Source organism: Phyllostomus discolor, chromosome 1, assembly GCF_004126475.2.
Source record: "Phyllostomus discolor isolate MPI-MPIP mPhyDis1 chromosome 1, mPhyDis1.pri.v3, whole genome shotgun sequence".
In the NCBI taxonomy this organism is placed as follows: domain Eukaryota; kingdom Metazoa; phylum Chordata; class Mammalia; order Chiroptera; family Phyllostomidae; genus Phyllostomus; species Phyllostomus discolor.
In genome coordinates this window covers 160592627-160615623 of record NC_040903.2, presented here as the reverse complement: position 1 = coordinate 160615623, position 22997 = coordinate 160592627, and the positions used below count along the sequence as shown (strand labels likewise).

General features: G+C 41.9%; 1 protein-coding gene across 6 annotated transcripts; it reads right to left on the bottom strand.

Annotated features, from left to right (window-relative positions):
* Nucleotides 1-9535: 9535 nt before the first annotated feature.
* Nucleotides 9536-21763, bottom strand: DUT (deoxyuridine triphosphatase). Of its 6 annotated transcripts, none has more exons than XM_028506887.2 (7): nt 21501-21623; nt 20292-20430; nt 18364-18455; nt 16159-16203; nt 10597-10671; nt 10381-10451; nt 9536-9972 (listed from the first exon to the last, which is right to left on the bottom strand). In XM_028506887.2, exons 1-7 carry the CDS (start codon nt 21523-21525, stop codon nt 9916-9918), a joined length of 504 nt encoding a protein of 167 aa, XP_028362688.1. In that variant the 5' UTR covers nt 21526-21623; the 3' UTR covers nt 9536-9915. The 6 variants fall into 6 exon arrangements, with proteins under 6 accessions (XP_028362688.1, XP_035889130.1, XP_035889142.1 ...); XM_036033237.1 differs by lacking the exon at nt 21501-21623 and adding an exon at nt 21124-21247; XM_036033249.1 differs by lacking the exon at nt 21501-21623 and adding an exon at nt 20969-21100 and having other exon boundaries at nt 20292-20408.
* Between the last annotated feature and the right edge of the window lie 1234 nt (nt 21764-22997).

Genomic DNA, 22997 nt, shown 5'->3' with positions numbered 1-22997 from the left:
ATGGGACTCAGGCTTGGGCGCAGGCAGGGATAGGTAGTTGTGGCTTCTGCAGCCACTTGCCAAACACCTGTGAGCAAAGGATTTGGAAAAGTGGATGCATTACCATTGGCATGTGTCACTGTCCCCAAACACATGCAAGACTACGTCAGCACTCATTTCTGGCTCTTCACTGAAAAAGCACTTCCTCTCTTTCTGCCAGCACCACTCTCCCTCCTGCTCCCCCCGAAGTCTGACGCAGCTTCCATTCCAAGGAGACCTGGTAATGACTCCAAGGACACTGGGTAACGTATTCCAGTCAAAGTTCTGTGGGACAGCGTGCGGCGGGCGTGGGATAAATTCAGGCTGAAATGAATTAGGAAACATTTTAAAGTTACTCTTTGAAGTTTTTATTGCCTTATCATCAAACAGCTTCTCTTCCTTGGCTGTATATTGATTTTTCTATGAAGAAGTGTTTCATCTCTTCTAAGATAATCAAACACAGTCTCAGTTAGCAGTAGCCTTCTTTTCCTGAACCGTATTATTCCACTTATTAGAGAATTATCCTACACTCCCCATCTCACAGGAACGCCACACAGCATTACACTTTCTTCTAATGTTACTTTTCCTATCATCCTCAACAATGTAACATTTCCACTCCAAAAGTACAGCTGCAGGGGATTATGTCATTATTTGCCTTTGCTCTAGTCAAAGTATTTTATGAGAGCTTCCTGTCACTTGTCCTGATCTATGCTACTATTTGTCAAAACATCACCTCCGAAATTGCCTGCTTCTCTAAGATGCCAGAAAAAGAAATACTTCATGTCAAATAAAAGTTAAGCCATTATAAATCCCACAGGGATTTCAAAATGGGGCACACTTGGGATTTTATTTTGCTCCAAGAATAATGCCCTTTTCAATATGCAAAGTGAATGGACTTGTAGATGAGTCATATGTCCCCCAAATCCCCGACATAGCAGAAAAGATAAAAAATTCATTTCTTTCCTATATACTTGTATAGTGTGTGAGAAGGCTGACCTCACGTTTGGTTCAGTGTTCATACCTGAGTGGAAAGCAGGTTAATATCTTTTCTGGGTGGGAAGGGGGATATTGGACCCAGAGTTAGGGACCCTGGAGTCTGGTTGTTCCCATGACATCAGGCACACCTTAGCCTCCCTTTGTCTCAGGTAGGTCATTTGTAATCTTACAGTGTCTTAAGTCGCCTTAGAAAGATTCATTTACAACCTTGTCTTTGAGTCTCAGTATCATTTTCAGCCACTGTTCCTTTGCCATCGCCTGTGCTCACTACCTAGCTGTTTTGGCAATGGCTTTTTTAACCCCGAGTCACAGACATTTAGTTGAACAGCAATCTTCTCAAAGCCCAGCTCTGGTGATCTTACTCTTTGCTCCAAATCATTCCAGGGCTAGCCATTGCTTCCCTGGTGGTAAGGACCCTCTGGAGTGAATGAGCAACTTACCATTCCAGTTACTAGCAGTTCCCTATACGTCCTTTATACTCTAGTCCATTTGAACTTCAGTTTTGCCATTTTCTGAATATGCCTTATGCCTTCTTTGAATGTGTAAGGCATATCACATGCTGCCTAGACTTCTGTAGTTGTCTAGAATATAGATGGCAACCACCTATATGCTTACTGGACTGTAGGTAACCTTCTAGATAACCTTTTTGAGGATAGTTGCTAACAACTATATTGACCAAATATTATATAACAAATATTATTGACCAAATATTTTTCCATGGACTGTGGGAGATATTATATATCTATTGTCTTTAGATTTTCTAATACTGTTGGGTGGATATCATTATCTTTATTTTTCAGATGGGAAATCAGAGACTCAAAAGTTGTTAAACAATGTCCTCAGGGCAACATAGCCAGCGTGTCACAGTTCATGTCTTAGTTGTTTTACCTACATTATCTAGAAAAACACTAAATTGAATGAATTATGATGCTGGCACTTGCCCAGCACGTGTAGCTAGGCAAACAGAAGCATGAATGAATGAACAATGGTGATTTTATACCTTAAAGACAGACCCGTCATTTTAAATAACTGCCACCAGGTGGCAGTAGTTTGCCACAGCCAGAAAGTCTGGTCTCCAGATTCAAAAAATCATATAGGAGAGCAAGAAAGGACCCTGGAAATTATCTGATGCACTCACCTTATATTATGATAAGAAATTTGAGAATTTGTAAGGCTATTTAAATTATTCAGATCTTTTAATTAGTCAAAGAGCAAAACTTAAACTTGGGTCTAAAGCTGCAAAAGCTAGAGTTCCCCACCGCCCCCAGTTGTACATGTTTTCTTCAAAACTTATAATTTTCCTTTGCATTTTCAATGTTAAGATCACTCATTAAAATGTGATCAAAATTAAACAAAAATTTATTATAAAAATTCAAGCATTTTAAACTAAGTATATAGCTTTCACATTTAAGAATGATAAAATACAGATAATGCAAAATGGAAAAAATTCCCAGCATTTCCAATTATTATTTTGGTGTATATTCTCCCAGAGGTTTCTTTACCCATCTCTAAAGGTCATTTTAAAAACATTAGACATAATTTTTTATATAAAGAACTAACACGACTCCACTCCAGGGAGACAAACAATACAATTAAAAAATGGACAAAGGACCAGAACAAACACTTCTCCAGGGAAGATATACAGAGGGCCCAGAGACATATGAAAAGATGCTCAATATCACTGGCCATCAGAGAGATGCAAATTAAAACCATAATGGATACTACCTCACGCCTGTCAGAATGGCTATCATAAACAAATCAACAAACAAGTGCTGGTGAGGTTGTAGAGAAAAGGGAACCCTAGTGCACTGTTGGTGAGAATGAAGACTGGTGCAGTCACTGTGGAAAACAGAATGGAATTTCCTCAAGAAACTAAAAATGGAACTGCCTTTTGACCCAGCAATTCCATTGCTGGGATTATACCCTGAGAACCCTGAAACACCAATCCAAAAGAACCTACACACCCCAACGTTCACAGCAGCACAATTTACAAGTCAAGTGCTGGAAGCAACCTAGGTGCCCATCAGCAAACAAGTGGATAAAAAAACTATGGTACATTGAGAGTTCTGGCCAAGATGGAGGCATAGGTAGAAACGTTTTGCTTTCTCGCACAACCAAAAGAAGGATAACAACCAATTTAAAAACAAAAAACAACCAGAATTGCCAGAAGATCAAATTGCATGGAACTCCAGCAACCAAGTAGATAAAGTAACATTCATCTACACTGGTAGGAGGGGTGGAGAGAGGCAGCTGAGCAGAAGGGATGTGTGTCAAGGCAGCAGACTCCATGGACAAGGTGGGGGGTGGCAGACCAGGTGGTCCCACGTTCGTGTGTAGGTAAGTCAGGAGAAACAAATGGGGAGCAAGACAGACCATGAAACCCAGGGTTTCAGCATGGGAAACTAAAGACTCAAAACCTCTGGCTGTAAAATTCTGTGAGGATTGCAAAGGCAGAAGAAACTCCCAGTCTCACAGGAGAGTCCATTGGGGAGACCCAAGGGGTCAAAGAACATGCATAAACCCACCCACCTGGGAATCAGAACCTGAAAGGGCACAATCCGTTTGTGGGAAGTGAGGGAAGTGACAGGAAGTGGGACGAGCGCCAAGCAAGCAGCATTGTTCCCTCTCTGACCCATCCCCCACATACAGTGCCACAACACAGGGATGTGGGTTGCCCCGCCCTGGTGAATACCTAAGGCTCCACCCCTTACAACATAACAGGTACACTGAGACAAAGAAATATTGGCAAATGAAAGAACAGATCAAAACTCCAAAAACAGAAGTGACGAGGAGATAGCTAACCTACCAGATGCAGAATTCAAAACAATGGTAACCAGGATGCTCACAGAAATGATTGAGTTCAGTTACAAAATGAAGGAAGAAATGAAGGCTATATGAAGTGAAATAAAGGAAAATATACGCTGAACCAACAGTGAAGGGAAGGGAACTGGGACTCAAATCAATGATTTGGAACACAAGTAAGAAATAAACATCCAACTGGAAAAGAATAAAGAAATAAGAATTCAAAAAAACAAGGAGAGGCTGAGGAACTTCTGGGACAACTTTAAACATTCCAACATCTGAATTATAGGTGTGCCAGAAGGAGAAGAGGAAGAGCAAGAAATCGAAAACTTATTTGAACAAACAATGAAGGAAAACTTCCCAATCTGGTGAAGGAAATAGACTTCTAGGAAGTCCAGGAAGCTCAGAGTCCCAAAAAATTGGATCCAAGAAGAAACACACCAAGGCACATCATAATTAAGTTACACAAGATTAAAGATAAGGAGAGAATTTTTAAAGCAGCAAGAAAAAAGAAGAGAGTTGCCTACAAAGGAGTTCCCATAAGACTATCAGCTGATTTCTCAAAAGAAACCTTACAGGCAAGGAGGGGTGGAAAGAAGTATTCCAAGTCATGAGAAGCAAGGACCTACATCCAAGATTACTCTATCCAGCAAAGCTATCATTTAGAATGGAAGGGCAGATAAAGTGCTTCCCAGATAAGGTAAAGCTAAAGGAGTTCATCATCACCAAGCTTTTATTATATGAAATGTTAAAGGGAGTTATCTAAGAAATAGAAGATCAAAAAATGAACAGTAAAATGACAACAAACTCACAACTATCAACAACTAAACCTAAAAAACAAAAACAAAAACTAAGCAAATAAGTAGAACAGGAACAGAATCACAGAAATGGAGATCATATGGAGGGTTATCAGTGGGGAGGGGAAGGGGGAAAATTGGGGGAAAATGTACAGAGAATAAAAAGCATAATTGTTAGGCATAAAATAGACATGTAGAAAATGTAGAAGCCAAAGAACTTACACATATGACCCATGGACAAGAACTTAGGGGTTTGGGGGAATGCTGGAGGGTGGGGGGTTCAGGGTGGAGGAAGATAAAGAGGAGAAGAAAAATTGGGATAATGTTAATAGCATAATCAATAAAATATACTTAAAAAAACCTATGGTACAGTTATACAATGGAATACTACACAGAAGAAAGAAAGAAGGAACTCCTACCTTTTGTGACAGCATGGACAGAACTCGAGAATATTATGCTAAGTGAAATAAGCCAGGCAGTGAAAGACAACTATATGATCTCACCTACTAGTGGAAGCTAATCCACAAAACAAACAAGCAAGCAAAATATAACCAGAGACACTGAAATAAAGAACAAACTGACAGTAACCAGAGGGGTGGGGGAGGGGGATAAGGGGGGAAAGAAGGGGAAGGGTCATTAAGGAAGATGTATAAAGGACATGTGGACAAAGTTGAAGGGGGTAGGATTGAGGGTAGGAGGTGGGGGTGGGTGGGGTGGTGGGGAGTTATAGGGGCAAAATGGAGACAACTCTACTTGAACAACAATAAAAAAAAGAATAATTAAAAAAAGAATAAATGTAGGTTTTTATTTTAAATTGAAAAATTAGACAATTTTCTTTACTCATTTAAAAATTTAGATATAAACCAAAACATAATGTAATAACTTGTTAAATTAATCTTAATTTTCCTCTATAACCTTACTTTATAGTTAGACATCGTCTTTAGGATACTGCCTGAATCTTTTAAAATTCTCCCAACTTAACCATGTTTACCTGCTGATAAGAAGAGACCATTTTCAATACACTTTTTTCCTTCATATACTTCTTTAGAAGATTCTCTCAGTGAAAACTTCAGTTTAATTTATACATCTTTCTCATTTTCTTTTCAGTAAAGAGAACGGCAATGTCGAAAAGCCGTGTCCCTAACCCATCTCCAAATGGAAATACATCTTTTCGGCAGAAGGCATTTTATTTTCACTTTGAGAAGTTATTCCTTCTCACCTCACCTCTCTTCTTTGGAAGATGACACAATACTAGAAGGTATTTCTCAGCTGAAAGGATCAGGTCAGGTACATAAAATAGTGTATTTTACACTAAGGGGCATAAAATAAAATGGCTTTAAATGCCTGAACAAAGGTCAATCACATTATGTTTACTAGAATGACTGATTACATGCCTCTTAGTGCGGGTTTTGTCAAGCTTCCTCCATATACAGGGGTGCTCTCTGAATCTATAAATATCATTACCACTATTAGTAAATTTTGGCTCACGTGGTTTCTATCCTTCTCTGTAGCTGCAGGTCTTAACAGTCTACCACCATCATTTTATGGGAATGCAGTAGAGGTTAGGAGGGAGGAAAAGTTGGGGGCCAGAGGTAAGTACAAACTATCAGTACCCTCCTAACAGGGACCACCGCTTGAGTTAAAGAAGTAGGGAGAGGGCAGAGGAGAAAGAGGACCTAGGGTGATTTGGAATAGTCAAAGCAAGCTGACTGGGGTAGGAGCCTTGCTGAGAATGCCCTGTATGACAATTTAGACTCGACACTCATGTAATGATGTGGATATTTGTGAGGTCCATTAGTCCCAAACTCTGATACATTCACTTCATAAGACTCCAGGCGCCTGCGTATCTTAGCCCTCTAACCTGGCACCATGTTTCCATTGATGAGACTAAAAATGAATTTGAGGAAATGATCCTTCGCTCTCTCCTGTCCAGTGGGATGAAGATGGTTATGTGGCAGGAAGTACTATCAAGAGAAGGTGCCCACCCCACCCCCCATCCATCTAGGCCAACTGTTTTAAGTACAAGGATGTGGCTTCTTCTGTGGACAGGCACCAAGGTAGATTAAGTAGTAGAATGTTAGATTGGTGTGTGAAGTCACCTGATTATTTCCCTCCTGATGTATGCAGTACCGGGGACAGGAGTGGACAGTGGGCATCATCAGTGAGGCAGAACTGTCAAGGATTAGGAAAACTGCCTTGGAAGTTACTGAGCTGTTGAAATCGTTCTTCCCTGCTGTCGTCTTCCCCATGAGTATCCTTTACTACTCACATAAAATATTTCACTCTGGTTATCAGATGTGTGGAGGTGTTCCCCTACCCTAAGCAATTCGGTGACACCAGCTGAGTGTCCTACAACTTAATTTGATTCTGACACCGTCTTCCTGAAGATACTGGAAGCTATCCCACAAGGGCTCAGTCCCACAAGAACGCCCCTCCATCTCCCCTACCCCCCAACACACACACTTCAAAACCCCGTCTTAAACCCAGGTTATCACCTGTGCTTCTGACCAACTAGAGATTAGAGGTTCCAAAGACCCACCCTCCTCAGGTTTGATTTAATTTCCTGGAGCAGCTCACACAACTCAGGGAAACACGTCTCGTTTCCTAAAGGATACCGTTAAGTACACATGAAGATCCGGAAAAAAGAGAAGCACAGGGCAAGGTATGTGGGAAGGGGAGTGGGGCTTCCACGCCGTCTGGGCACTACTTGGAGGCTCTCTGAACTCGTTTCGGGATTTTATCGAAGCCTCATCACATAGGCCTGGTCCATAATTAGCTCCACTTTCAAGCCCTCTCCCTTCCCAAGAGAATGGCGAGTGGGGCTGAAAACTCTCAGCTTTTGCTCATGGTCTTCCTGGCGACTAGCGCTCATCCAGGAGCCATCCAGGAGCCCACGCAGTCCCCTACTAGAACCAGACACTTGTCGCCCAGGAAATGACAAGGGTTTCAGGAGCTGTGTCAGGGACAGAGGTTGAAGACCAATGTTAAGACAAGAGATGCCGCTTATCACTTAGGAAATTACAAGGGTTTTATGAGCCATAAGGAACCAGGGGCAGGGACCAATATGTATTTTCTATTATCTCACAGATAACACCTGCAGTTTAAGTGCTGATGCCAATCCCTCAGGTCTGACAAGCCTAACTCCCCTTGAGTCTTTTATGATCTAGGAATTTCTCAAATCCCAGGACCTCCTCCTGCCACCTGACCCTCCCCATCACACCTCCTCTTCTTTAGAGCACACACTTCTCTCAACAGCCAGGTCTTCCATGGACCCTCCTTGGATGTGGTTCTAAGTTTCTAACTTTCAAAGCAGCTGCAGATCTCAGCATCTTCCAAGTATGGTGCACAGAGGAAACAATATTCCAGGTCTGAACCAGAGAAGGACTTTCATTAACCATCTCTTCCACCCCATAGTCTCTCTACCACTTGAAAGATAGAAGTGCTGCAAAGAAGGTTTTAATAGTGGTCATATTAGCTGAAGTAAAGTGTTAAGCAAGTTAAAACACCTTTGAGCCGACTTTTGTCATCTATAAAAAGTGTTTTATCTACTCTCCCACAGGTATGCTATGAGAAAGAAACAGGCATTTTGTAAGTGCTTAATATAGTGGACTTTCAGTAAGTGGTAACTAACATTGACAGTGTAAGGCCGTATCTCTTGGTAGTCATATTATTTGCTCTTACTCAACCGTCATGATGCATGGTTAGGGTTCAGCGAACAGAATCTACTCTGGCTAGTTTAGCAGAAAAGGATTTATATAAATTTTATTAAGCTGCAGAAATAATTTATACCATGACCCAGTATACACACATAAATATGTAATTCAAACAATGTTCACAGTATTTACCCACCTGACATGTATTGTCCTGTTTTCCTATTCAATTTTTTAAAATGCTAGTTATGACCCACTGTGTTAATGACTAATGGATCGTGACCATGACCCACAGATGGAAACTACTACATTGCAGGGCACTGAACGACTCGGAGAATCACTGGGAGGGCAGAAGAAACGAACTCTGGCCTGGGCTACTGGGACCCTGGCAGCTGCCAGCTCCAGGAGCACTCTGCTGCATGCCCCACCTTCCCAGAAAGAGTGGGGGCGAGTCCCATGCCAGTGTGCCTGACAGGGCCTATGTGACACCCAGAGCCCTGCTGTAAAGGGGCCTGGGGGAAAGCACATCTAGAAGGTGCCAGTAAATGTTCATCAAACTACCATATTTTGCTGTGTATAATGTGCACTTCTTTGCCCAAATTTTTGATGGGCAAAAAGGGTGTGCATTATACATGGGTAGTACTAATTCTATTACTGGTACATAAAATTTCTTACACCATAACATGCTTAAAAATAAATGCTAAAATTCCTTTATAATTAAAAAAACCCCCAAATATCTAAATATAAACAAATAAATAATTGAATTACAAAATTAACATATTTTTTTTCTGAAAGTTTGGGCCAAAAACATGGGCATGCATTATATGAGGCAAAATGTGCGTAGTCCTCCAACACAGCCCCACCTGCAGCGAAATGCTGCTTAGACACATATAAACACGAGTACACAGGTGGGACAAACCCAGTGGACTGAGCATAGATCATTTTATCTATTGTATTTTATCTCAGTTAAATTGCATATTTTCATGGATACAGCCTATTACTGCTACTTCAGTGAGGGGAACCCATATATCTACATCTCCTACAATTTACTTGATGGACTCAAATTCACAGGAAATCAACGGGAAATTCCCCAGTTACATTTCCTTTCACAAACATACTCTACCCAGTCAACATAGCACACACCAAAAGATTTTAAAACAGACCCTAAAAATAAACTGATGATTCTCTTCTTCCCACCTTCACAAAGAAATCTTAAATGTTTAGATTTTATATATATTTTAAAAATTTTAGATCAATGAAAAGGACAAGAAATAACTTTTTATTGTCTTTTATTTCAGTTTATGTCATAATCTGTATCTGAAAAATTAAAATCTATTGAATAAAAGGCTTTGCATATCATTTATAAAGCAAACACCTTGTTCAAGGGGTAGCATTTAGTAAATTAAAGAAGAGCTCTGGAGCGCATCAGGAACTGATGTACATTTGACTGAGAAAATAAACTGTGTCAGGTTACCATGCAGATTTATATTAACAATCAAATGCAGAAAAATACACACTTTCCTTGCTCATAAGAGAACTAGGTATTTTTAGCAGCTAAAGCTAGTAAGCACAAAAAAACAAAAGCAAAAACAAACCAACTTCTGATTTTTAAGAAACAAGCGTTTTCCCATTTCCTGTCGTCGGCATACATTTCAGTTCTTCCCGGTGGAACCGAAGCCCCCCGCGCCCCGCTCCGTGTCGTCCAGACCCTGGAGAGAGAGAGAGGAGAGCAGCAGGCCGCACGTCAGTCTCTGGCCCTCTTCCAGTTCTCCCGGCTCCTCATTAGTAAGACTTTCCTTCGTGCTATTCCATCTTTTTAAAAAATTACCCAATAAATATATAAATAAATAAATTTTCAAAAAGCTTCATAAATTTAAATATTGAATAATTTCCAAAAAATCTAAGGAAATAGAATTCTACTGATATTTAAATGATTTATCATCCAAAGTTGTGAAAATTTCAATTCTAAAACTAGCACTTTAATTTTGCTTAAAATGGGACTAGTCATATATGCTACCATTTAGTTATAAATAGCATACTGAATTCTCAAAATTTTAATTTTCCTCCACTGAAGACATTACATTACTCATTCCCTACTCAATTTCTGTGATACTTACTTGAACTTCCTCTATTTCTGGATAATAAATCCGTTCACAAATGAGCTGTGCAATGCGGTCACCTTTTTTAACTTCAAAGAGGAAAAGAAAAACAGCTTATTACTGATCTTTTATCAATACATTTTCTATATCCTGCCTAGTACGAGAATCAGAGTATGTTATTTTAACACATAAAACTGAAAACTTACTGCATCCACATGACTGTATTTAACGTACCTTCAAACTTTTCTTTGCCAAAATTGAACAGTACAACACCAATATTTCCTCTATAATCTTCATCTATGACACCAGCTAGAGAAAAAGAAAAGTCATATTAACTTCTTTTATGCTACCAAAACACTGTGAGTGTATAATTACCTCAAAATCATTCTTCTGCGACTCTGAGATTTTTACATAACCGAATGAGTGAATCTTGCTCGGTACTATTCAAAGCCTCAATGCTAAGAAATATTACTAATAGGCAAGTAAGAATTTAGAAGACAGCCCTTCTTTTCCAACCTGTCACCCTTACAAATGGTGACTATTTCCTACTCTAAACTGTGAGCAGGTACTCAGCAGGTCACCCTGAACTGCTCTTCCCAAACCCACTGTCTCTCTGCTGCACACCTGCCAAAACAGACTAGGAGAAAATTATGATTTGGGTTTTAAAGGCTTTTCCTGGCAGCGGCTTCCCACTAATATCCACACTGAAATATGATTGAGTCATAAATAAAAGTGTCAAGAAGCTCGAAGCTCTGCAGCAGAGTTGCCGCTGACACCGTGAAGCAGCTGTCAAGCAAATACCCAACATTCAATTTTTGTAACAAAAACGCAGCTGAACCTTTCTTTCAATTGATAGTTTTTCACTCCTTTTAATTTGAGCACCATCTTTTCTTAGAGAATACTCTCTCAGAAGATACTAGCACATAAGCTTAATGATGAGCACACTTTCACAGACTCCCGTGGAGACGGTACCGTTTGAGACCGTAAACACAAGGGCAGGCGAGAAAGGGCAGCCAGGCCCTGCTTCGGCCCAGAGGGCACACTTACCAGACTTGTCCGCAAGGTCTGTGGCCAAGAATTTAAAGTGTTTCCACAAATAATATAAGTGCACCAGGCCCTCTCATTTCCTTTTTTTAATATTGAGACATAATTCACAACTCAATGATTTTTAGTATATTCAGAGCTGTACAGCCATCACCACAATCAATTTCAGAACATTTTCATTACCCCCCAAAAAACCCCTACCTACCAAAGTCACTCTCCAACCCCCAAACCACCTTCCCTGCCAATTTCCTCCATAGATGTTAATTCTTTCCCCTCAGTTTACAGAATGGTGAATGGAATTCAGGTGAATCTAATTAAATGTAGCGCCATGGAACATCACACTAATACCTAACTCAATAAAAAAATAAAAAAATAAAAAAATAAATCCTCTTATCAAAGGAAAAAAGTAAATGAACATAATCAGGAGTTTAGCTCCATGGGTACCAATGCTGGTTGGCAGGACTCATTATTTGAAGGTCAACTAAAAAAAAAAAAAGTTTTTGAATAAGGGTATTTCCTTTCAATTTTCTCATATAGAGAGAAAAAAAAAAACTTTTTAAAAAGTTCCACCATAGGAATAATACTCAGAAAACCAACACTCTAGATGTTCCCAGTGAATTACAGAAGTTTAAATGAGCCTTATGAATAAATTACTAAGGATAAGTGGAACTGAATTCTAAGGACTTCTTAAAACAGTTTTTCTTCTTATACGGCAAAGAACAATCCCAAGAACAAGGACGCTGGTTTCTTTCCCCACAGCCAGCTGACCACTACCTCAGTCCTCAACGTTTACTGGAAGAATCGATATAAAGATGGGACCAGCTCTTTCCTGTATTGTCTGTATGCGGAAAGTCTTGGCTGCAGGAGCAACTTGGATGACGTTTAATGAAGAAGCCCCTCCACAGACCACGCTGTTCATTCCAGGCCAGAACAGATGACCACAGGAGGCCACAGGTCTCCACGCTGCGAGGTGTGAAGTACAGACTAGCACTCATTTATTGAGAATGTGTTAAAGACAGCGTGGGCTGACTGAATTCTTTTGTTCCTATTTTATTAGAACATTTTAGATTATGCAAATTCTACAAGTATATATAAAATAAAAGCTAATGACATTCCCCTACCCTCCCTCAGGTAGCCAATGTTACAGTATTATAATAATATATTTCACATTTTCTTTTCTTTTTTTTTCCAGTTAAAATATCATAGACATCCTTTGAAATTATTATGTATAAATCTTAGTCCTTCTTTTTAGATCCAAGATATGTAAATACAGTATCATTATTTGTATGTATGTCTTACACATCACCACACATTCAGGTTGCTTTCACAATTTGGCTTTGATAAACAAAGGAGCCCTGTACATATATCCTTGTGTATTAGCACTTTTTATCCTCACCAAATAATTTCCAAAAAGCACTATCCTGGGTCAAAGGATGTGTACATTTTAAATTGGAACAACTTTCAAAAAAAGTGTAACACTTCAAACTTCCACCAACAACAATACTTAAGACCCATTTTCCAAGTCCCCGCAGTACCAGATGGTAACAATCGTTGTGACTCCAGCCAATGTGCTGAGTAAGAAATGGTACCTCATGGTATTACTTTGCATTTCCCTGATCACTACTAGTGAGGTTGGACTTTCCTCCTCTGTACAGTTGTTGCACATTTGCATGTCCTCTTCTGTATCTTATATTTTTTCTTATCTGTTTGTGAATTTAACTTTCTCTTGTCTTATAAGTATTTAAGTTTTTTAATCTATGCTATCTTCTACCACACAAAAAACACTCCCCTTCTGTAAAGGCCTTTCTTTCCTATCTATCAGTAAAGCTGTTCTATCAAACTCAAATGGCTGGGTGTGCTGGATTCTGCAATGCCAAGTGATCTGCCAAGATTCTGTGCTTGCCACAGACATGGGAAATGCCTTCAACCAACTAAAAGAAATGAAGTTATCTGAAGTCAATTACAGTGTAGGGAAGAAAAAAAAAAAGGTCCTCAATTAGAATTATTTTTTAGCACGAACGCCAACAGTATAAAAATATCCAATAGTTCCTAGTTCATTTACCACTCAAAGGCAATTTGACCTTCAAGAAAAAACCCACATAAGAGATGTAAGTTACATCAGGAATATTTCTCTTTGAGAGAAAGCAGAAAGTATTTTGAAGTCATCAATGGAAAAATCAGACATTGGAACTGGCAGGGTGATGAACTGACTTCAGGCAAACTTTTACTGTGTCAAGACTTTGGCATGTCATTTGTTGGAAACCTTTAGTGAAAAACTATCCACACCTACCAGATGTGAATTCTGAACAGAATCCTGCATATTCAACTTTTCCCTTTGACCCTTATTTACAGCTTGAGATTTCTAACATCTCTCCTCTGAACTAAATTCTGTGGCCAGCTATGCTAAACTTGTGCCTAAGAGACATTTTTAAGATATTCTGCATCCAAGAACACACCAGAGTGATTTTACAAATAATACCACACCAACCATCACGAAAACTAACTTTCCATTTCTTTTACATGAATTTTTTTAAAGCAGAGGCTTGTTTTAAGCAGCAAATATTAGTAACAAAGTTTTCACATTAAAAAACATTGATCAGTTGCCTCTCAAATGTGCCCCAACGAGGGATCAAACCTGCAACCTAGGTATGCACCCCGACCGGGAATCGTACCCATGATCTTTTGGTCCACAAGACAATGTTCCAACTGAGCCACACTGGCCAGGGATATGTACAATTTTGTTTATATCTTTAATTTATATGCTAAGTTACCATACTTGACTTTATTTTTTTAAAATCAAACACAATGTGCTCAGATAATCTTCAACCCCAGTGGCCTGTCCGTTCCTGTTGTGTCAAGCTCAGTTTCTCTTAGGGACTACACTTCTGGGTTCTGGGCTCGCCCCACAGCACCATCCAGTGATACCACAGGGAGCCCAAGGGGCAGACAAGAGATAGCGCAGGGACAGGCCTCATCCCATTCTTGACTCAGGCGGTACAGGTGACAACGACCTAACTCAAGACAGAGCTTGGTTGGTGGTGGATGTGGCAGGGTATTCCACAGCATTTGACTGTGGTGGAAAGAACGAGCAGATTGGAATCGTATGGAGATTCCAGTTTTCAATGTGTAACCTGGGCTCATCTTTGAGCCAGTGTTCTCATCTGTTGGAAAGTAGCTTTGTAAAAATGGAGGGAGGCAGAGAGCCTAGCACACCCATTTGTCCGAGGGCCAAGAGGTCTTGTGCATGAAGCCCTCACTACTTACTGTGAGTGGGGAGGAGGGAGGGTCAGGACACTGCTAGCTGTTTCTGGTAGAGGCACCGGGAAAATGTGTGGTGTCACCTTTCCTGATCACTTCTAAAACACTGATGTTCCATGAAACTCTCCATGAATCTATCCATTAGAGATTTATCTACAAATTTTTAAGCTTTTTAAAACTGTTGACACTATTACAGAGGACCCCCATTTCCCCCCTCTTTGCCCACCTCCACCCAGCACCCCCTCCCTTGCCTCAACATGTTTGTTGAGGACAGATATGCTTGGAGCCACATTATGGCAGAAATTCTAAGGTGAGTATAGGCTTTTTTCTTTTTCTGATTATTCCTGTTTCCACTTATAATGGAAAATTCAACCAAGTATTAAATATGGTTCTATGTTAACATAAAATAAGTTAGTGGTTGCGCAGGGCTATTGGTTTGGGGGGCAAGAGGGAGTGAGTAGTAACGGATATGAGGTTTCTTTGACAGGTGATGAAAATGTTCTGGAATTAATGGTGGTGATGATTGCAGTTCTGTGAATACACTTAAAACCACTGAACTATACACCTTAAGTTGAGTGAGTTGTCTGAAATGTAAATTATATGTCAATAAAGCTATTGTAAGAAAATTACTTTAAATGGCACAAATAAAAAAGAAAACTGGAGGAAAAACATTAAAAAAAAAAAAGAAGAGTCAGGACAGGAGAGCCCTGTCAGTGGGGTCTGTACCCAGTAATGAGACTGGAAGCAAGGGAGGCATTATCAGGAAGGAGAGAACTTCTGTACAGCGAGGGGCAGTGAGACATCTTACCAGCGTGGCCAGCAGGAGCCAAGGGCTTCTTCATGAGAGGGACCTGGCGAGCAAGTTGCTGACTTTGGGAGACACGAGTAAGGCTTTGTTATAAAAGAAATAGGAGCCGTGGAGGACAGGCTCAGCAAGAAATTTAGACAGGAAAGCTGTGTCTGCTCTCCTGACTAGGGAAAGATTCTCTTTTTATATCTTGCCAAACATAGATTCCTCTCCTTTAAGGAGGTTAAGAAAATTCCTACTATAAGATGAAACGGCATTTTCTAGAAAATTTTGCTTAAATAATTATTATATACATACTTAGCAATTATTTAAGCAAAATATAATTGCTTAGATGACATAAAAGCTTTTCCTTCTCTTATAATAACAAAGTTTCTTCTATGAATGGAGTCATTTTTGGACTAAATGTGGATTATCACTAAACCAAAGCAGAAATCCTATCTGTCAGTGTCTAGTAAACCTATTAGTAAAACAACATGCATTTCACATAATGGTCAAAGGTTACATATAATCACATAGCATTCGAAATATCACAATTGTCTATTATTCAGAGATAGAAATTTCTGAAAGGCAAGAAACAACAAAAACCATTTCCTTATTTTAAATATAAAATTTGTCACTTGATTACTTCCTCTTAAGCAAAGTAAATACTTAAAAATATTTACAAAATAAAAATGTAAATACAATACCTCCTACATCTATGAAGTGTTTTGCAGCCAAGCCAGAACGTGGAGCTAGAAAACAAAAAAGAAGAAATTGGCTATTTTAAGGTGGAAGGGCAATTACTGGCTATAATTGACTCACATCCTACCACTGATATCTTCATCTTAACTTTTGCAGGTGGTTCTGAATTAAAGAATACATTTATTTACCGTATTACCCAAGTCAATTAGTTCAGAAAAACCAGACAAGGTTTAATTTGAAGCCAACTTAGGCCAGCCCCACACAACTGCAGTGGTGGTGCAGCTACAGACCCCTGGAATGGGCTGAAGGTGAGCAAGCGGGGACATAGGCACCTGTGAAGAACTCTGGCCACAACGGGAGGACTATAGCTGCCAGGGGCATGAAGAGAGCAGAAGGACTTTTTTTTTTTTTTAGAGAGAGAGGGTAAGGGAGAGAAACATCAATGTGAGAGAGAATCATCGATAAGTTGCCTCTTGTAAGAACCCCGACTGGGGAATGAACCCACAACCCAGGCATATGCCCTGACCAGGAATTGAAAGGCAGGCCTTGTGCTTTGCAGGATAATGCCCAACCGACTGAGCCACATGGGTCAGGGCTGGGACTTTTAAGGTGGGAGTTCTGAGCATGCTGCAGTGTATTGTAGATGGGAAGAAATATAGCAGAACTTAGTCTAGAACTTGGGACTCTGATCCATGATACAGATGCTGAAAGACAAGTCTGTGTGTAACAAATGAACCGGAGTAACAGGCTTAGTATCAGTCAAGCCAACTGCCTAAACCTTAAAAAATCAATTTACTATGCCTTTTATTCTTAAAATGAAAAAATAAAAAGCTAAGTTTATTAACTTATACTTGCTGACTTGAGCATTAGGCCTACCATTAACTATTCTAACTTCTGGTATTTTATTCCAGAATAATTTAAATCAGCAATCTTTGTCAATAAATGCTGCTCCTTCCTGCCTTTACTTTCATTTCACTCCATCTCCTGATCCGCCCGCCCCCTTCCAGAAATACTCTAAAACAGAGAGGGAGCTAATCTCATTTTTCTCTTAAAGGCTTAAGTATTAGCGGCTCTCAGACCCTGGGTTAACAGGATAGATAGTGGTGGTCTAGCCACCCACCACCTCCCACCCCAACCCTACAGGGAGGGTCACAGCTCCATTTGCTCCTTCACGCTTACTCTGAAGTTAGTCAGCAAGTACTTGTGCTCTTGAAAAGCTTTAAACCCTCTTTCCAGTGACAACTGAATCACTTCAGAAAAGCCGCACCCGTGAACTTGCACTCCATTTTGTCCTAGCTCCTCCCTCTGAGGCGTTTCCCTCTCTGAAGAATACCCCTTACCCTAACATGCCCCAAGGGGGTAAATCCAAAGGGGAGAAGGCCAGGTAGACTGATATACTCTGGGATCAACAGGGTAGAAGTCTCGCTCCCATGATGTAAAATGTCTTGTGCCATTCATTATCCTAAGACTGTCTCTCTTTTCTTACATAACTAGTATGAGCCATTCTCATCACAAAGAAATCTTCACAAAGAAATCTTGCCTTCATATGCAATCTGATTTGTGAAGGGGGAGTTGGTGGTAACACTGGAAAAAGCGCCAATTAATAATCACCTATATTTTCAGTGAGTTGGTTCTGAGAACCTCTTAGGCCAATGTGAGCCTTCTAAAAGCTCCAGTAAGGAATCAAAAAATAGCGAGAGGCAAAAGCAGATACAGGCAGACCTTGTTTTATTTTGTCTCACAGGTATTGCATGTTTTAGAAATCAAAGGTGAGACCCTCTACCAGCAAAAAGATCACAACTCACTGAAGGCTTAGATGATGACTAACACCTTTTTTTTTTAGAAATAAAGCATTTTAAAAATAAGATACGTACACTTTTTAGACATAGTACTGCAGCACTCTTAATAGACTACAATATATAGTGTAAACATCAAATTTTATATGAACTGGAAACCCCCAAAATATCACATGACTTGCTTTATTGTGCTAGTTGCCTCACCGTGGTGTTTGCATCAGAGCCTGCAACACTGGAGTGTGCTTGTATATAGATGAAAGCTTTCACATGGCTGCAGCTTCCATCACCATAGGCACTTTTTTATTTTGGGACACAGACTGAGCAATACCCTGCCCCTCACTTACACCCCAGATAAAACCAAGATGAAGGAACATTGTTACAAAGGAAGAGCAGGATGAATCTTCAGTGGCTTACCTACTCTTCCATAGCACCCAGCAGGCAGAGCGATCTGAATGTCGGTTTTCACAAGGGCTTTCTCCATAGGTGGCACTGTGTAATCATAGGCACTAGGGAGACATTAGGAAAAAAATAACTGGTATTAAGATAGTGTAATTCTCTATGAATTTTTCTGGTGCAAGAGGTGACAAGATGTAAATGTATTCTCCCCTGAACAAAATTTGGTTGGGAAATGCAGGTAATTATTTAGCAGGAGGGACCAGAAAAGGTAGACCTTTAAAAAGGTCTATGCTTCACTAACACAGTATGAAAAGAGAACTAAAAAAGAAGGGTAAATAAAAGCTAACATTTATTAAGTCCTTACTATGCCCCAGGCACAGGTCTAACTACGTTTTATAATAGCTCATATATTCTCACAACAGTTCCCTAAGGGATAATGGAAACCATGCAGAAGGAAAGGGGGAAGTGGGTGAACCACGTCACAGGGTAGAGCTGGGCTGCGTCTGTCCTGCGGTCCTGGTAGTGGAGCAAGCATACCAAGCTGCGGCCACGGCCTTCACTGGCTGAGGGTGAGAGCTGACCACCGTGCACAGTCCTGGAGACGGACACTGTGAAGGAACTGATTCTCTAAGGTTCACCCTGCAGATGCTGCTACTGTTATTACTTGTACCTTCACCTTGACAGAAATTTAACAAGTGCAACTGGAAGTTACATTGCAGACCTTTGTTAAACTGGTAAAGCAGTACTATATTTTTACTTCCCTCAATGCAATTTGCTCTGAATAAACACTAATTTATTAAAGAGGTCAGTTATTCCTATGTCTCTATTTCAGTGTATGAAGATGCTCCAGGTGCCTTAAAACCAGTCTCTTCTAAGATTCAGAAAAGTGCCCAGACATGGGGTAGTCAAACTACATGTTGTCAAACTGTTTTCACTCTTGAAAATTAAGGAGCTGAACTGTAGCCCTTTCAGCTACAAGTCTATACCTCACTTTTCTTTTTTTCTCCCTTACTACCGTAACACTTCTTTCTCCTCTTCTCCTGTACTTACTTATGACTTAGATGAGTAGTCTGCACGTTAGAATGACCTGGAATGCTTTAGAATATCCCAAGGTTCAGGATTTAGTCATGCAATGAACATTCCCTACCGCTAATATTGCTTTTCACTTATCTTAGTGATTCTAAGAAGTGGGCACCATAGTCTAGGGCAGGCAGGGGTGGGGAAGCACTGAATTCAAGGTCAAAAGTTCTGTTACATTCAAGCCTTCGGGCTGTTAGTTCAGCTCTTTACAAACCCCCTCATCTGTAAAAAGTAACACTCATGTATTCAGATTGTTGTGGGGACTTATAAAAATAACATATGGAAAAGTTTTTAGTATAGGTAAAAAGTGTACAAATGCAAAGGTGGTAGTATTACCACATTCTTGCTTTTCATATTCAAGCCCATTCTGAAATTTCCTGTCCTCCGGGCCAAGTTAAAGATGGACGTGTGGAGAAATGGTATTAACCCTTTAAGACAAAAGCAGCCTTCATTAATCCTGCCTAGGTATTGAAGGCCAAGGTGGGCCTCATTCCTTTCTACCTTCCACTTGGAGAGTGCAATGTTGCAAAGTGACGCCTCAGAGGATATTTATGTATATTACTTACTTTTCCAAACTCTTTGCCCAAATCCCTACTGAATTTACGCTAAAGAGGAAAGCTAAAATTTTCAACACAGAAACGTCGGAAACCGTATATATATGCAAAAAAACCCCACCAAAACCCATTTGTTTCTGTAATCTTTTAGGTGAACGTTTCAAGCTGTGGCATGGCAGCAGAGGGCCTGAATATAAGCTAATAAGAAAGCTCTAAAATTCGGGAATTAGCCTCCTCTAAGAGGGAGCAGGGATGGCAGGGACAGGGACTGGCCTCACTCGGGGGCGCGGGCGGCCAGCGGCCACCACCCACCTGTACAGGTCATAGCCGGCCGCCCGCGCGGACCCCTTGGTCGGGGCGGTGGCGTGCTCAGACAGCCGGACGAAGCGAAGCCGCGCGCCGTCCTCCTCTGCAGGCCGGGGCCGCTTGCTGGGGGAGAGGGTGCGTAGCTCTTCAGAGCACGGCATGGCTGAGTAGAACGCCGGCACACGTTGCAACAAGCAAGGAAAGAGGAAAGACGCGAATAAGCCTAACCGCAGGCTAAGCGCCGAATTTTTAATTTCCCGCCAGCACCGCCCTGTCCCAGCAGCCCCCACCTGGACGAGCCCACATTTTGACTTGAGAGGGGAGGCGGGATGCAAATTTGGGGCTGGAAACCACTCTTCGAAACCAGATTTGGGATCGGAAACTACTGAGCCCTTTTACGCTTTCTAAATTAGCGCACGGGTGTAACTCAGGGGGCTACTTCGGTGGCCTCCCCGTCTCACAATAAAAGAACCACCCCACCCCGGGGGGTGACCGGAGTGGACTGCTCTCCCGCCTAAGGGGCAGTGCGCCCTCCCCTAAACCCAGCGGAGCACGCAGAAGGCTTTCCGGGGTGTAGCTCGTCTGCCCCGCCCGCGCCTTCCCAGACCTCCAGGCGAGTGCGGGAACAGCTGGCGGCACTCCCAGGTTCCCCACGCCTTACGAAACCTGGGCCCAGACATTACTAGCACTGCGACATCCTCTGCTCAGGCGGCGAGCGCTGGACAGCGCCGGGATCGCCCCCGGCTGCGCGGTCCCCGGCCGGGCGCGGGCGGGGCGAGGGGGCCGGCCTAGCCGGCGGAGGGCCGCCGTCTCGGCTCCGGTCCGAGCGCGTCTTTACCCACTGAGCGGCGCAAAGAGGATAGGAAGTGGTAGACGAGCCCGTGGCGAGGGCGGAGGGGAGTCATTCGCCCCGAGCTTCAGGCGCGGGTTGGTTACTGCGGCCCTGCAGGCGCCTGCCGAGTGCGCACCGGAAAGTGACCTCGGAAGCAGTAACGGCCGCCGTCTGACGAGGGGCGCAGGAGGCGGTGCGGAGGCCGCTCTCGGGCTGGCGGAGGCCCTAGGCCTCCGGGGACGCGGCACGCTCTAAATCGGGAATCCGGCTACTGCCACCGGCTGCCTCTACCTTTTTCCTTCTATTCTCCTTTTTTTCTTTTTCGGGACCCCGTTTCCCGGCATTATCTGCGGGGCCCATTGCACGCCTGGCTGTTGACTTACCTGGGGCAACGCCGCCCGCGGCCATGACTCCCCAGGCAGTACTCGCAGGGGCAGCAACAGCAACGGTACCGCATCACATTTCCCGAGACAGGCGGCTGTGCTCTGCTGCGCCCTAGGCCGTGCCGTAGGCTGTGTTCTCGATTGCCTTTCCACACCCAGTGTGCAGATGTATTGTTACTCTTAAGTCGGGGCAGGGGCTGGGTCGTAAGGACAACCTCAACGACTTCCCAGTTGAAATTCCAGAGCATCTTAGAGTGCCCCGCCCCCGCCCCCCATCCCCCATGACTCAAAAGATCCTGAGCCACGCTGGTATACCCTTGAGTGGGGATGAGCAAATCACTTTCTGTATAATAGTAAATTGATTTTTCTAGGATAGAAATACCTCCATTCATCTCCAGAACTGATGTAGAATTATGAATACCAAACTTAGTCAAACTAATTACAAACTGGGGGGTCGGCGCAGTTTTAGAAAAATTGTGAAAATGTTAGGGTATTGTTGGGGAAGTTTTCAAATTTCCTTGCTGTTCTTTTGCTTACAGTCCCCACCTTTTCAGTCTGTTTCACAGGCTCTTCCTCCTGAAGGTTGGAACTCCTCCCATGGCTTTAAATGTTACCTATGCCCTGAGGACTCCTCAATTTATACCTATGGTCACATGATCCAGCTCCAATCTCATCTAGAGCCATCATCCCACTCACCTCTGGTGGTGTTCTGTCCTGGTGTTCTATCGGTGGTGGTTTTTGAACAGTTTCTAGACCCATCAGACTTTTCCTGCTTGGGAATCTCTACGCATCCACCCTTGGTTTGAGCTTCATGGGTTTCAAGTCTCAAATCATCTTAGAAAGGCCTTCCCTGTCATACTTAACTGAAGTAGCTGCCCTGTCTTCTCCACACCACCATTGTTTTTCTTCCTAGTTCACCACTTATTCTGCAATCTGTACTTCCTTTATGCATTTATTTTCTTGTTTACTATTTGCTGTAGTAGACATAATCTCTATGAGTGCTGGGATCACAGTTGTATTCCTGAGACCTGGCTTTTTTAAAATTACTTTTTTAAAGGTTTTATTTATTTTTAGAGAGAGAGGATGGGGGAGAGAAACATCAATGTGTGGTTGTCTCTCACAGGCCCCCAAGTGGGGACCTTGCTTGCAACCCAGGCATGTGCCCTGATTGGGAATTGAACCAGCAACCCTTTGGTTCGCAGGCCAGCACTCAGTCCATTGAGCCACACCAGCCAGGGCCTGAGGCCTAGCTTAGTGCCTGACTCTGAACAGTGCTTGATAAATATTTGTGATATTAATAAATGGTAGAGGTCTCATTGCCTCTTCCACTGGGCCTCTGTATATGATCAATTCTCTAAGTCTTGATTTTTCTGTTCACTCCTTTAATTTTTAATCAAAGGATTTTATTTTCTAAATAACACTTTTGTAAGGTCTACAGTGAAAAACAACCATCCCGCCCTCCCCCCACCTCAAACACCCTCCCCTGTCTCACTCCTC